General features: G+C 34.6%; 1 protein-coding gene across 3 annotated transcripts in view; it reads right to left on the bottom strand.

Annotated features, from left to right (window-relative positions):
* The window catches only part of DMD (dystrophin), a 2245117-nt gene that overhangs the window by 924296 nt on the left and 1303243 nt on the right, over positions 1–17578 (bottom strand). For all 3 annotated transcript variants that reach the window (XM_030933724.1, XM_030933725.1, XM_030933726.1), the window contains one exon: positions 9710–9885. In XM_030933724.1, the coding sequence (XP_030789584.1) occupies positions 9710–9885 (176 nt within the window). The remainder of the gene's footprint in view (positions 1–9709; positions 9886–17578) is intronic.

Genomic DNA, 17578 nt, shown 5'->3' on the forward strand with positions numbered 1-17578 from the left:
AGTATCAGCGATTGAGGATCAAATGAATGAAATGAAGCGAGAAGAGAAACCAAAAGAAAAAAGAAGAAAAAGAAATGAACAAAGCCTACAAGAAGTATGGGATTATGTAAAAAGACCAAATCTACGTCTGATTGGGGTGCCTGAAAGTGAGGGGGAAAATGGAACCAAGTTGGAAAACACTCTTCAGGATATCATCCAGGAGAACTTCCCCAACCTAGTAGGGCAGGCCAACATTCAAATTCAGGAAATACAGAGAACGCCACAAAGATACTCCTCCAGAAGAGCAACTCCAAGACACATAATTGCCAGATTCACCAAAGTTGAAATGAAGGAAAAAATCTTAAGGGCAGCCAGAGAGAAAGGTCGGGTTACCCACAAAGGGAAGCCCATCAGACTAACAGCAGATCCCTTGGCAGAAACTCTACAAGCCAGAAGAGACTGGGGGCCAATATTCAACGTTCTTAAATAAAAGAATTTTAAACCCAGAATTTCATATCCAGCCAAACTAATTTCATAAGTGAGGGAGAAATAAAATCCTTTACAGATAAGCAAATGCTTAGAGATTTTGTCACCACCAGGCCTGCCTTACAAGAGACCCTGAAGGAAGCCCTAAACATGGAAAGGAACAACCGGTACCAGCCATTGCAAAAACATGCCAAAATGTAAAGACCATCGAGGCTAGGAAGACACTGCATCAACTAACGAGCAAAATAACCAGTTAATATCATAATGGCAGGATCAAGTTTACACATAACAATATTAACCTTGAATGTAAATGGACTAAATGCTACAATTAAAACACACAGACTGGCAAACTTGATAAAGAGTCAAGACCCATCAGTCTGCTGTATTCAGGAGACCCATCTCACAGGCAGAGACATACATAGGCTCAAAATAAAGGGAAGCAGGAAGATCTACCAAGCAAATGGAGGACAAAAAAAAAAGCAGGGGTTGCAATCCTAGTCTCTGATAAAACAAACTTTAAACCATCAAGGATCAAAAGAGACAAAGAAGGCCATTACATAATGGTAAAGGGATCAATTCAACAGGAAGAGCTAACTATCCTAAATATATATGCACCCAATACAGGAGCACCCAGATTCATACCAAGTCCTTAGAGACTTACAAAGAGACTTAGACTCCCATACAATAATAATGGGAGACTTCAACACTCCACTGTCAACATTAGACAGATCAACGAGAAAGAAAGTTAACAAGCATATCCAGGAATTGAACTCATCTCTGCACCAAGCGGACCTAATAGACATCTATAGAACTCTCCACCCCAAATCAACAGAATATACATTCTTCTCAGCACCACATCGCACTTATTCCAAAATTGACCACATAATTGGAAGTAAAGCACTCCTCAGCAAATTTAAAAGAACAGAAATTATAACAAACTGTCTCTCAGACCACAGTGCAATCAAACTAGAACTCAGGACTAAGAAACTCAATCAAAACCGCTCAACTACATGGAAACTGAACAACCTGCTCCTGAATGACTACTGGGTACATAATGAAATGAAGGCAGAAATAAAGATGTTCTTTGAAACCAATGAGAACAAAGATACAACATACCAGAATCTCTGGGACACATTTAAAGCAGTGTGTAGAGGGAAATTTATAGCACTAAATGCCCACAAGAGAAAGCAGGAAAGATCTAAAATTGACACTCTAACATCATAATTAAAAGAACTAGAGAGGCAAGAGCAAACACATTCAAAAGCTAGTAGAAGGCAAGAAATAACTAAGATCAGAGCAGAACTGAAGGAGATAGAGACACAAAAAACCCTCCAAAAAATCAATGAATCCAGGAGTTGGTTTTTGGAAAAGATCAACAAAATTGACAGACCGCTAGCAAGACTAATAAAGAAGAAAAGAGAGAGGAATCAAATAGATGCAATAAAAAATGATAAAGGGGATATCACCACCGACCCCACAGAAATACAAACTACCATCAGAGAATACTATAAATACTTCTACGCAAATCAACTAGAAAATCTAGAAGAAATGGATAATTTCCTGGACACTTACACTCTCCCAAGACTAAACCAGGAAGAAGTTGAATCCCTGAATAGACCAATAGCAGGCTCTGAAATTGAAGCAACAATTAATAGCCTACCCACCAAAAAATGTCTAGGACCAGATGGATTCACAGCTGAATTCTACCAGAGGTACAAGGAGGAGCTGGTACCATTCCTTCTGAAACTATTCCAATCAATTGAAAAAGAGGGAGTCCTCCTGAACTCATTTTATGAGGCCAACATCATCCTGATACCAAAGCCTGGCAGAGACACAACAAAAAAAGAGAATTTTAGACCAATATCCCTGATGAACATCGATGCAAAAATTCTCAATAAAATACTGGCAAACCGGATTCAGCAGCACATCAAAAAGCTTATCCACCATGATCAAGTGGGCTTCATCCCTGGGATGAAAGGCTGGTTCAACATTCGCAAATCAATAAACATAATCCAGCATATAAACAGAACCAAAGTCAAGAACCACATGATTATCTCAATAGATGCAGAAAAGGCTTTTGACAAAATTCAACAGCCCTTCATGCTAAAAACTCTCAACAAATTCGGTATCGATGGAACGTACCTCAAAATAATAAGAGCTATTTATGACAAAGCCACAGGTAATATCATACTGAATGGGCAAAAACTGGAAAAATTCCCTTTGAAAACTGGCAGAAGACAGGGATGCCCTCTCTCACCACTCCTATTCAACATAGTCTTGGAAGTTCTGGCTAGGGCAATCAGGCAAGAGAAAGAAATCAAGGGTATTCAGTTAGGAAAAGAAGAAGTCAAATTGTCCCTGTTTGCAGATGACATGATTGTATATTTAGAAAACCCCATCGTCTCAGCCCAAAATCTCCTTAAGCTGATAAGCAACTTCAGCAAAGTTTCAGGATACAAAATTAATGTGCAACAATCACAAGCATTCTTATACACCAGTAACAGACAAACAGAGAGCCATATCAGGAATGAACTTCCATTCACAATTGCTTCAAAGAAAATAAAATACCTAGGAATCCAACTTACAAGGGATGTCAAGGACCTCTTCAAGGAGAACTACAAACCACTGCTCAGTGAAATCAAAGAGGACACAAACAAATGGAAGAACATACCATGCTCATGGATAGGAAGAATCGATATCGTGAAAATGGCCATACTGCCCAAGGTTATTTATAGATTCAATGCCATCCCCATCAAGCTACCAATGAGTTTCTTGGCAGAATTGGAAAAAACTGCTTTAAAGTTCATATGGAACCAAAAAAGCGCCCGCATTGCCAAGACAATCCTAAGTCAAAAGGACAAAGCTGGAGGCATCACGGTACCTGACTTCAAAGTATACTACAAGGCTACAGTAACCAAAACAGCATGGTACTGGTACCAAAACAGAGCTATAGACCAATGGAACAGAACAGAGTCCTCAGAAATAATACCACACATCTACAGCCATCTGATCTTTGACAAACCTGAGAGAAACAAGAAATGGGGAAAGGATTCCCTATTTAATAAATGGTGCTGGGAAAATTGGCTAGCCATAAGTAGAAAGCTGAAACTGGATCCTTTCCTTACTCCTTATACGAAGATTAATTCAAGATGGATTAGAGACTTAAATGTTAGACCTAATACCATAAAAACCCTGGAAGAAAACCTAGACAATACCATTCAGGACATAGGCATGGGCAAGGACTTCATGTCTAAAACACCAAAAGCAACGGCAGCAAAAGCCAAAATTGACAAATGGGATCTCATTAAACTAAAGAGCTTCTGCACAGCAAAAGAAACTACCATCAGAGTGAACAGGCAACCTACAGAATGGGAGAACATTTTTGCAATCTACTCATCTGACAAAGGGCTAATATCCAGAATCTACAAAGAACTCAAACAAATAAACAAGAAGAAAACAAACAACTCCATCAAAAAGTGGGCAAAGGATATGAACAGACATTCCTCAAAAGAAGACATTCATACAGCCAACAGACACATGAAAAAATGCTCGTCATCACTCGCCATCAGAGTAATGCAAATCAAAACCACAATGAGATACCATCTCACACCAGTTAGAATGGCAATCATTAAAAAATCAGGAAACAACAGTTGTTGGAGAGGATATGGAGAAATAGGAACACTTTTACACTGTTGGTGGGATTGTAAACTAGTTCAACCATTATGGAAAACAGTATGGCGATTCCTCAAGGATCTAGAACTAGATGTACCATATGACCCAGCCATCCCACTACTGGGTATATACCCAAAGGATTATAAATTATTCTACTACAAAGACACATGCACACGTATGTTTATTGCGGCACTATTCACAATAGCAAAGACTTGGAATCAACCCAAATGTCCATCTGTGACAGACTGGATTAAGAAAATGTGGCACATATACACCATGGAATACTATGCAGCCATAAAAAAGGATGAGTTTGCGTCCTTTGTAGGGACATGGATGCAGCTGGAAACCATCATTCTTAGCAAACTATCACAAGAAGAGAAAACCAAACACCGCATGTTCTCACTCATAGGTGGGAACTGAACAATGACATCACTTGGACTCGGGAAGGGGAACATCACACACTGGGGCCTATCATGGTGAGGGGGGAAGGGGGAGGGATTGCATTGGGGAGTTATACATGATATAAATGATGAATTGATGGGTGCTGATGAGTTGATGGGTGCAGCACACCAACATGGCACAAATATACATATGTAACAAACCTGCATGTTATGCACATGTACCCTAGAACTTAAAGTATAATAATAATAAAAAAAAAATTGAGTCCATTTTGACATAAATATAGAGGAAAAACCTCTTTTTTTAACAGAAGAAAGTCAGGTGGTAAATGTAAGATCATGTTAGATCAGGAAAATCTCCATTTTGCAAGCCCCAGTGTAATAATGGAGTTAGGGAAGCATCATCAATGGATACTAAAGCCATTAGATGATTTATTAATTGCAAAGAAAAAATGTGACATTATAATGCAAGATCTGTCAGTCACCACCTGAAGCAAGTAATACAACTTTGCAGCATTTAGTGAGACTACTTCATATGATGCAGCTCCTGATGTGATGTAATACAAAATACACAGCATCTTGTACGAAATATTCTAGCCAAAAATGTTTGATATGCATCTCCTGGAGTCTTATTTAGACCTAACTTCCGGTTTACTAGAAATTCAGAGAATAGAGAACAAGTTAAGTAATTCCATCAGGGGAAACAAAATAAAACAAATCCTGAAAGATGAGACATATTTTGAGGCTGGTGTCTTGGACATTTTCAAATTTCAATATTGGTGAAAAAAATGTGGAAGGGCTATTTTAGACTAAAAAGGATAAAAAAATCATAATAGCCAAATGTAATGCATGAGCCATGATAAGATGTTGGTACTAACTCCTCTGCAAAATATAAAAGACATTTTTGAACTATGAAGGAAATGTGAATATGCAATGAATATTAATAATAATGTAATATTATATTTAATTTGGAGGAGAGTATAATAAACAGGCATGGTTATATATGGCATGTCTGTATTTCAAAGTGACACATGCTGAATTATTTACGGGTATAGTGGTATTTATAACTTATTTGCAAATATTTTAAAAAGTGTATGTGTGTGTATGTGTGTGTATATATGTGTGTGTGTATGTGTGTGTATGCCTGTGTGTGTATGTGTGTGTATATGTGTGTGTATGTGTGTGTATGCATGTGTGTGTATGTGTGTGTGTATGTGTGTGTATGTGTATGTATGTGTGTGTGTATGTGTGTGTGTGTATGTGTATGTGTGTGTGTATGTTTATGCGTGTGTGTGTTTGTGTATGAGATGTCCTATATATGAGAGACACAGAGGGGGTAGAGAGAGAGAAAAAGCAAATATGGCAAAATGTTAATAATTGTTGACTCTAAGAATTTAGGGGGAGGAAAAGAGTGTATATGGGCATACATTTTGCTATTTTTTCAGTTTTTCTATATGTTTGAAATTGTTCACAAAAAGACTTCGGGAAAGAAAAAATTCAAAAATATTTTCAGTAAGGTAACACTTAAATTAAAATCACTATTCCTTAATGCATATTAGTGGAATAATTGCCTTATCTGTGAAATGGGATGAGCAATATCAGACTTATCTAAAAGAAGAAAGAACTGTAATGTTTTAAAATCTTATTATTATTGCTAAGGGTTATGATTCAGAGCTTCCTCAATTTAGGAATTCCACTTCCCACTGCCTTGCTTCCATCTCACATTCAATCTTTTATCAACTGAGATGATTCTAAGTAAAATCCTCTTCATTATATTGTCAGCAATCCATTGCTTGAAAGCCTGGCTCCCCAGAATCCCTTGACTGGTACGTCTTCTCCTAGAATGCTCCAGAAGAAAAGGAGTGTATGAAGATAGTGACAGCACATTAAAATGACTGAAACCACAGTAAATTAGGATGAGATTCTGGGCAGATAAACAGACAGCAGGCTAGGATCATTTGTTTATGCCTTGGACTTCTTTGGCAATCTGTTGAAGCCTGAGATTCCTCAGAATAATGTTTTAAAGCCCAATAATAAGATCCTGTAGCAGATATAATAAGTACTGCAGTTTTGAAGTAGTAATAAGCATAAATGACATTTTGATATATTTATTGTAACTGAGATATGCACATATTTGTTACTTCATAGGTATTACTAGTATTACTGTGATTTTTTTTTTTTTTTTGCCTACATTCAAAATGAAAAGGAATGCTCAATTTCAGTTAGAGGTTAGTAAAGACAAATAGGTAATATTTTTCTCCAACGAAGAGCATGGCACCCCTTGCTATTCATGGACACTTGCTTAAAGACTTGTCCACAGACTTGTTGTGTATTAACCTATGACTTTCCCTTATAGCTGATAGGTTTTTATTTGCACATCCTTCATTTACAAAAATAGTTTTGGTGGCTATGCCATCATTAAACTCATTATTATCATGCTTAAACCTATAGATGTTATCCAGTTCTTCTGTTACATAATTGGAGCAGTAGTGAATTGTCTATCTTAAACTGCATAGCTAACTGACTATATTTCATACTTCATTTGCTTCCAACATAGACTAACCTTAATGGATGTCCACTATTATTTGAACTTTTGAGATGTTTTTTCTATTTCTAATATCTTAAAATTTCAAAAGACTTAAAATTATGCAACTACACGGCTCCATATAGATATCTAGCTTGAATTATACGCTTTCTTTCATTGATGTCCCTGGACTAAAACATGTTAAATATTTCTAACTGCTGTACTTAAAGTCCATTACAAACTAAGAGTACCGTTGTTAAGTTGAATAGGCATCTTATTTTTCACCTGTGCAATAAATAACTTCTATCTCCATCTAACTTCTGCTTGGCTTGCACTGAGAGTACACTATTGATTAGCAGTAGGTTCATGTTTACAGCCCTTCTATAATTGTTAGGTTAACATATTATTCATAAAATATTATTTTATAATTTTTACTTGATTTGCTACTGGATGTTTAAAAATAGCTATGAGTATATTGGCAGAACCAGCACTTATATTTTATTACATTTTTACATTTCATAAAATTTAAATGATATAAAAATCCTGAGGAAGTATGCCACAAAAGTGATCTCAGTGGAAATTTAAATATGTTAACATTTATTTTTAAAATGTAGCGTGAAATAGACAACTTTAAAAGCTGAGCTTAAAAAAAAAAACTCAAGGAAGCTGAACTTGGCTTTTTAAAGCACAAAAGTGCAATATTTAATGTAGGTCAACATGTTTAAATGGGAAAATTTTTTCCTAATTATAGCCAAATCCCTAGCTGTAATTAACATAAAATGTGTATAATATTTAACAACAGAGTCAGCATATACCACTTTCTTATAAAATTAGAAAGATCTAACGTTTTAGAGCTTATCTGGTGAAACAGGCATATTGCTACATCTCTATTTATAAATTATAATGTGCCTTTAGAGCCCAATAACAGATAACAAGATTTTGAAAATTCAGGTGAATTAGAGTTATCAGAGGGAATATTAATATACTCTATTCAAATACTATATGAGTAAGACATTTAAAAATAGGAAACAATACTTTATATATTATAGAAAAATAATCTTCCAATCGATTTAATCCACTTTATGAATTCTCTCCCTATATGTATATATTTATAGTATGGTACTCAATTTTTTGTTAATTTTCTCATTTCTTACTATTTTAATTTGGATTAGATTGAGCCTAGTTGAGAAATGACATTATACAGGTTTATACCTGTTCATACTATAAGCACATCAGTTACCTAAATAATAACATACTTGTATGATTAATAGAAGAATTTCAATCTGGGAAAAAAGTATATGACTTACCTAAGGAAGCAGTTTAACTACAAAATTTAGTTCTTTATTTTATCTATCCATAATCAAGAAGATTTTCAAAACCAAGACTTAATACAAAATATCTTTCGATGAGGCTATTATTCTTTAACTTTGGCAAGATGTGTGTGTGTGGTGTGTGGTGTGCGTGTGTGTGTGTGTGTGTGTGTGTGTGTTTAGGTCAACTAATGTGTTTCTTTTGTACAAAATATGAATTGTATCTACTTTTTGAAAAATGTAACATGAATAAAGAGGGAAAGAGGAGGTGGGCAAAGACAATTGACATAATTCTAAAATCTTCTTTTTAATACATCATAACCAAAGACATTCATCAGTGAGTTGTTCTAGCTTCCTGAATATTAAAATCCACCTACTATGTGGATCCCATGGGTGGGATGCAAGAGCTTGGCAACAGAACAAAGTTTTCATTGCTCATAACAATATTCTCATTTGATAAATAAAGGCCAAGTCTTCCTTTATGAAACAAGACACATTAACATCAACAACTGGAAGCATAATACAAAATCCCATTTATAAACCATCTATGCTTTCCAACTGCAGCACCACTCATTTGGCTTTCTGTGCCTTCAGTTCATTCCAAGGGAAATTTAAGTGATGACTGAATTTGACGGTAACCTTTCTGAGGTTTTGTTTTCCCCATTAAACTTGGACATTTTTGGCTCAAGTTCCCCTTCAAGAATGTATTCACACATGTGGTGAAACTAGAGGTAAATATCACTATCACTGTTTTTAGCTTCATACTAAGCAAAGATCTGTCTTTCTTACAAAACAATCGTTTATAATTGCTTTTTATAATTGCTTTTTAAAATCTTCTTGAAAAACAACTGAGATTCAGCTTGAAGTTAAAATATATTGAAGATATTCACCTTTAAGCAATCATGTGGGATTTTTAAAGCAAACTTAAAGTTTAAAATAGCAGAAAACCACTAACTAGCAACAAGTATATATTTTAGTATATAAAAAAATAAAAAATTTATTTACTGCTGTTGTTAACGGTTGATGGGTTCCTTACTGTTAGTGCCTTTCACTTGAAGTTAAAATATATTGAAGATATTCACCTTTAAGCAATCATGTGGGATTTTTAAAGCAAACTTAAAGTTTAAAATAGCAGAAAACCACTAACTAGCAACAAGTACATATTTTAGTATATAAAAATAAAAAATAAAAAATTTATTTACTGCTGTTGTTAACGGTTGATAGGTTCCTTACTGTTAGTGCCTTTCACCCTGCTTCTAATCTCTAATGAAATATTTTTTAAGGACAGCTTAAAAAGGTCTGCTAAAATGTTATAATTCCTATTTGATCTGTCACCCTACCTCTTTTTTCTTTCTGATAGCTGTTTGCAGACCTCCTGCCACCGCAGATTCAGGCTCCCCAATTTTTCCTGTAGAATACTGGCATCTGTTTTTGAGGATTGCTGAATTATTTCTTCCCCAGTTGCATTCAATGTTCTGACAACAGTTTGCCGCTGCCCGATGCCATCCTGGAGTTCCTGTAAGATATCAAAAAGGCAAAACAAAAATGAAGCCCCGTGTCTTTTTATTTGAGAAAAGATTAAACAATGTGCTACCACATGCAGTTGTACTGGCAAAGGAAGAAATATAAAAGCTCCATGTGAAAATTTCCCTATGAAACTGACATGCCCCTATCCAAAGGATACAAGACAGAAAGACACCTTTTATGTGTCAGGGAAAAAAGCACCCTCTCGGTTAGCTCCAGTTTTTATTTTTGTAAGCTTGTCAGCTAGAGGATGTTATAATGTCCTACAAATCAATTAGTTGGAAACCTTCTCAAGAGCAAATTCGATTTCTTGTCCCCACAAGGATGTTCCATGTTTAACAGCCTATGAAATGTTGTAAAATTTAAACATGAACAAAGTATTTGGGTTTCTTAGTGATTGTGGATAAGAGAGGTGAAAAAGAACAAATATAGTTTAGTCACAGTATTTAAAAAACCTCTAGAGATATTTAAATAAAACTAATTGCTATTGTAGAAGAAAATTTATTTCAAATTCTGTCTACATCAATGTATTTTGCATTATAAGCCACATAAAACTGAGAATTAATTGCTTTCAGGAGCATCCCATCAAGATATCCGTAAGGTACAGTAATAAATTTTAAAAAAATCTATAGTCACCAGAACATTTTTATGATTGTCAAGCTTAAATATTGTTTACTTTTTTTCCTGAATGAAATTTTAAGAGTAAAGTATCAGAAAAATAGTTCAATTGAAAAGGAGAATATTATAACCAAGTACACACAAAAACAAAAATGCTTTTTACCATTAAATAAAACTGGCCATTACGTTCTATTTAACTTTTTTTAAAAAAGATAATCTAGAATTTGTAAGGCAATTAAAACAACATATTAACTAAATATGAACCTTAGAAAATGAAATAATATCTAAGAACTTGAGATACCTACCATATTTAAATCTAAATGACTCAAATCCTTGTGTCACTGACAGAATAATGTCAATATGTAGAAAATTCTCCTAATAGATGTGATTCAAATTCTCTAATATTTTTATATTCTCCTACTCCTTGACACAATAGCAAGCTTATAGTAGACACCAGTACATGCTTGCTAAATGAAGGAATGAATGCATATTTTCTGAGACTGAGGTAAAGCTCCCTTAGACTCTCATTTCACATAAATTTCTTGGCTTTTTTTTTTTTTACTACATTCAAGCAAGCAAAATTATTTTTGAATACTGGAAATTTTGGTAGCATACTTTTAGCAATTCAAATACTCTGTAAATCAGCAAAAAATGATAACAAGGTCATTATTCCAGTGACACGGTGCCTCACAATGAATATAAAACTATGCAGTTACTGAACTATTCACAAGCTGTCCTGCCCATACTCTCTTGAATGCCCATGCGATGTGCTCTAGTAAACATGTGATATTTCCTTGTAACTAGTTGGCTTTGCTCCATTGCTTACATCTCACTCTTTACCACCTGTTCAGATCAGTGTTGCATGTGACAGTCATTGCTTAGTAATAGAGACACCAGTCATAACAAACTGTGTCTATATATTAGGTTGGTGCGAAAGTAATCACGGTTTTTGCCATTACTTTTATATCATAAATTCTCTGAGGTCAGATATTGTGTCTTATTCATGATTGTTTCCTATTGTTTGGTACAATGTCTGGTGCATGGAAGGTTTCAATAAGCATTTGCTGAGTGAATGCATGAATTTATGAATAAGGAAAGTGGAGAAAAAGTGGAGGAAGGAATGGAGGAAGAAAAGAAGGGAGGAAAGGAGAGAAGTAGGAAGAAAGGAAGGGAGGAAGTTCAGGCTCATCATCACCTTAGTGTCATTAGTATTAATACTTATTACTGATCCTCCTAGAGATTCAAATAAATAAGCACAATTTTCTAGGTCTTAGGCAGTACATAATCTAGTTGAAAAAAATAAGACACAGTTGTAAGTGATAATTTGTTATACTACATACAGTAGGATAAAAAAGTAAGGTGATCAATACATGGTAGGCCAGAAGAGGGATGATCTCAGCGAAAAGGATGAGCAGAGGAGACTTCTGGATAAATTTGGAATTTAAAGAAGCATAGGACTTAGGCATATGGAAGGTTAAAGGCAGCGAGAGTGTGGCGGAAGTTAAGGCCTGTGGTATGCAATCTCCATGATGTGACCAGGTGTATAAAATTGGGCTCTATGTCACTGTACGAGAGCAGGAGTTAGGGGAGGAGTACAGCCCTTGGTGTATATTGGGGCCTGGGCAGAGAACTTGAGACAACGTAAATTATTAAGGCAACATGAACTATTACATGAGAATCACCACTGTTTTGGAATAAACTGGATCATGCAAGCATCAGTGACTACTAAAACGGTAAAAAATTTTTGCTTAAAACAGACATCAGGGAGGTATTTAGAGGGTAAAGACCATGGTTCATATTTGTTCCTTCATGAGTGTTCAATACTTACAACTATACTTCATACTTTTAAAAAAATGCATGGGCACACATCAGATGTATACCATAGCGGTGCTTCTTAGACTTTAATGTGCATAAAAATATCCTGGAGATCTTATTAAACTGCAAGTCCTGCTTCATTAGGTCCATGGAGGCACCAAAATTCTGTATTTTTTTACAAACTTCAAAAATAATGCCAATACTGCTGGTCCAGGAATATCACTTTGAGTTGTAAGGTAATGGAGTAAATGCCTTTTGAGTCTTTGTTAAGTAATCAAGGAATTCTTATTCCTGCTTATAATGCCATAAACTAAAGCTGCTGCAGCATTTTTTATCCCAGCCTCTTTGCTTTGTAGTTTTGAACTTGGCCCTTTTCCTTCATGGCTGATGGCTACAGTGACTTTTACAACCTAATTGTAGAATCAGCAATATCTTTATTATTTCAGTTTCCCAAATAAGAGATAGAATTGAATAGCTAAGAGCGAAGCAATAATTTAAAATTGTTAGATCTAAATATCATTTATATAGAATCTCAAATCAGGGCTTTCAGGTTTTTTTTTTTTTTTAATTTTGTGAAAGAAGAGCTCATTAAATAGTCTATTGCATTTGTATGACGAGGTTTTGCAACCAGGAGAAATATTTACAGTGCATGGCCTGCTCAAGGAGAGTTTTCAGTGATAAAGCATAAGAGAGAAAAATAAGGGATCAAAACAGAAAGTAATAACTTGTACATGGTGTTTTCTGAGCTGGAAAAGATAACATTGGATTTACAAAATTAAATGTAAAATCTCAATCAACTTTATTCACATAGTGAACTACATTAATTAATTTTAATTATATAGCTTCTAAATATTTTAAGTACTGAATTATTCATTACCAATAAAATTTCCAAGCTTTGATATCATATTAATATACTGTTGTCATAGTCATTCTTATCTATTTCTCTGGCAATTAACATCTAGTCTTGGTTCTGGACAAAAAGAAAATCATAATTAAATCTGTTGGATTATTCATCATAGTTAGAAAGCTTATTGTGTTTTGATTCCAATATTAAGCATTCGTTTTTTAATAAGAAGTGCATATCTAACTCCCATGGGGAGCTTTTCAAAATATAAAAAGCCCAGAATTCCATTTTAAGTCTACTGAATCAGAATTTCTGAGGACAAAGGTTTATGAAAAAGAGACACTAAAAAAGAAAGGGGAGGTTACAAACATGTGGAGAGAATAGGGAAGCAGGAAGGACATGTAGAATTACGATATTATTTTCAACTTCTCTTCTGCTTTTTAAGTCAAAAGGTATTCCTAAATTATAGAAAATAACACTATTATATATCTAAGTCCTTCAAGTCTGGTCAAATTTGGAGAAGGAAAGAGGAAATACAGGCAAAGACAGAACTGCTACATTTTTATTTTTATACAGGGAAGGATATAAGAAAAGAAACTACTACCTTTTCTATGAAAGCATTACATACATTTTTTTTAAAAAGTCTATTTGTAAAACTTTCCAAAACTGTATGAAAACACAACAGATGAAAAATAAAATGTGACAAATGAAGAAAAGGAATAAGCTGAGAAGCAGTTATAAGAAATTGTACAATGACAAATTGGATGAATTATGTAGGAAACAACTGGCAAAAAATCACAAACTAGGGAGCAAAATAGAAAAACAGAAGAGATAAAATGCAACTGGAAGAAAAGATAAATACAGGGAAATAGAGGGAAGAAAAAGGAACCTTCTTTGAACAAGGAGATGTTTCAAGAATCCAATACTGAGATTTACTTGTAATTTTGTTCATGAATTATTTTGAGACAGGTTAATCATTAACCCAGTTTACTGATTGGTGAAGATAAAAGATGTAATAAAATGAAACTTGAGGAGAGTTGTGAAACTGAGACTTTTATGGTGCAATTTCCTACAAATATGGTGCTTTTTTCTTCTTTTTTTTAATCCTAAGATCATTCTCATTGCCTCTTTGTCAGTGTCAAGAATTCAGGAGTTTGAAATACAGTTCCTGATACTTTTCTCAATGATAAATAAAACTATTTTACCAGTCACGTTAATTATTAGACAATATAGTCAATACTGTTTTCAGAGATTTTAATATGCTTCAGGAAGTATCTTTCAACTTCTATCGGATGATGGATTTTTGTAAAGAAGCAAAATAAATGCACGAATGAATTCAGGGCATATGCTAAGCCCAGCAACAGGATTCATTCCACTTAGCCTGTCCATAGACTAAGGGATTCCATCTCGGTGGAAGGTCTGATAACCTTGAGGGAGCATCTGAAGATAGTTAGAACAATTGAAAGATGGCTAAAATTGGGGAAATCCAGCAGTTAGGAAAATGGAGAGAGGGCAAAATAGTACAGAAAAAAAAGAGTGGAAAAATAGTATAGAAAAGAAACTAGGAAGGATAAGAAAACAGTGAAAATGGCTGAAATAATGGCCTTTTTTGAGTAAAGAAAGAATGAAAGTTACAGGAGGTAAGAATAAAAGTCAAGGAGAGCTCAGAATGAGGAGGACAAGAATCCAGTCCATATATGAGCTACAAGATAATATCCAAACATGTTAGTACAACAGGGAGCATGGAAAGGATCATTCTCTCCTCCCCACTGCCTTCTCAGCCACTTCTCCTCACTTTCGAGCTTAGCTCCAATACCCAGTAAAACTGAATAACTTTCTACTTCCTTGACGATACTGTTAAGCTGTGTAGGACAAATTCATTACTCATCTTTAATAGTTAGCATAAAAGTTCCCTCTTTCTAGAGGCCTTTTAAGAATTCTAGGGGAACTAAGTGCCACTCCTTTGTATAGGTATTCATAAAATATTTCTATTTGTGTCATTTTCATATGTATTGGACTTTACAGCAAGACGAAACGAGGGCTTTCTTCTCTTGAACAGAAAATACGTCTCTAAATTTGAACTGCACTGCAGATTCAACTTTTAGTTAAGGACCTCCAGATCTTTTATTAGCAATTTGCAAGTAACTCAGTCAAATAAAAAGGTCCTGTCTTGTGTTACTCACAATAGCAAAGACATGGAATTCACCTAGTTGTGAAGCAATGGTAGATTGGATAAAGAAAATGTGCTACATATACACCATGAAATACTACATAGTCATAAAAAGAATGAAATCATGTTCTTTGCAGACGCATGGATGCAGTTGGAGACCATAATCATAAGCAAATTAATGCAGGAACAGGAAAAACAAATACTGTATGTTCTCACTTATAAGTGGGAGCTAAACATAGAGCCTACATGGATGTAAATATGGGAACAACAGATACCGCAGACCAGTAGAGGTGGGAAGAAGGGAGGGTGCGCATTGGTTGAAAAACCACCCATCAGGTACTATGCTCACTATTTGGGTGATGATATCTGTACCCCAAACCTCAGCATCATGCACAATCCCCCTTGTGACAAGCCTGTATATTTTCCCCCTGTATATAAAATAAAAATTTGATTATTTTAAAAAGGAACAGTCTTTACAATGAACAATCAGACATAAAATGCATCTTTTTAGCCTGTTCTTTCTCCTGTTATCTTTTTTTTTTTCATTTCAGTAAACATTTATTGTATCTTACTAATATAAATGCTGAAACCATATAAATGTTTGTGTTTGTTTGTTACAGGAACTAGAGTCAGGAGCAGGCCTTGTTAGATTTCATTTAATACTGTCTTTTTCCTGTGAGGTATAATAGTAGATATGCTCTTGGTACAATTTCCCATCTGCTCCTGATAATGGTTGCTATAAAAGAATAATGAGAATTCCTTCTATTCCTTCTAAAACTAGAAATAGACTTTCTTTTCCAAAGCAAACATCCTGCCAATGAACTGAAGGAAAAGTATGTACAGTAGCAATTTATTTTAATGGGACATTTACCTAATATCAAATTACAATGAAATTTCCTTTCGATGTATTTATCTTATTCACATCAGTTATATATATATATATTATATATATATATAATATATATATATATTTGTTATTATCATTATTATTAATGTGTATACCAAAATGAATTCATCATAAAGAGCTTTAAGTACTAAATGTTTTATAAGGGTATCTTGGGTTGTTTTTCTTTCTCCTCCAAGAAATGATGCCCTGGGCCAAAAAAAAAAAAATCATATATTCCTCAATTTCAAGTAGAGATTCAATACAGTGCTACCTAAAGTGAGGATAATATATTTATGTTAAATTTTTGCCCTCCGACACTGAGGGCTACATTTTAAGTCTGGCCCCAGACATATTTTGGCATTAGAACTTTGTTTAATAATTTGAATGCCTTTAGGTGGGCTATGAATGCATTCAAATCATTCTGTAAAGGCATTTGAATTGGTGGCTCTTGCTTTAAAGAAAACTGTTGTTACAAAGTACAGAATTTTGCAAAGCGAATAGGTTTTACTTTGTTAAAATAAATGTTAGCTCTCTCTAAAGTTCATGGATTTATTTAATGCTTCTTGCCTTCTAACTTATTCATGAGAACTTCAGGACAAATAGAAAACATTTAAGGGCTGTGTTTTTGTCTCCATTTACTTAGATTTGTTAAGAAAACAAATTGGCCTTTCTCTGATACAAAGGCATCTTGTTCACAGCCGTACTTGCTTTCTTATTAAGTAATCCTGGTTATAGAACACACGACTTCAGGCATAAAATTATTTCTACATAATTATTAGCATGATTCTGAACACATTAAATGTTTCATTGTGGAACATATTGCATGTAACTCAAAAAACACTGTCTCAGTACATAATATTCCAAAGGAGGCATACGTCATTTTAAACTTTCTAATTTCTCTTCTTGCTAGAGGTATTATTAATTTGGAGCCACATAAATAATTCTTCAAAAGTCATTTGGCAGGTAGAGGGTGATACAATATGTATGTGTGCATAGAGAAAAAGACACCAAAATTGTTTTTTCCAAAATAAGACAATGTGTAATTAAACTTGATTATAGACTGGAAATATTTGATTGAAAGATCTAATGTCATTGGTTCTAAAACCCTGTAATTCTCTACTGGTATTTGCCATGCCTATATTTTCACTCTGTAAGTCAATTATTGATTGGATACCTCCTATTATCCAGACATTGTGGAAGGTGCTAGTCATCATTCTCTGCAGGAGGATGAATGGATTGGAGGAGCCCTGGATTAGAAGTAAGGAGACCAAGTAGGAGATATCATGGTAGTTAAAGTGAGGAAAGATGGTCGCTTGGATCAAGGAGGAGTCAGTGGCAGAAATGGAGAGAAG

The sequence above is a fragment of the Rhinopithecus roxellana genome, chromosome 7 (assembly GCF_007565055.1).
Source record: "Rhinopithecus roxellana isolate Shanxi Qingling chromosome 7, ASM756505v1, whole genome shotgun sequence".
Lineage (NCBI taxonomy): Eukaryota > Metazoa > Chordata > Mammalia > Primates > Cercopithecidae > Rhinopithecus > Rhinopithecus roxellana.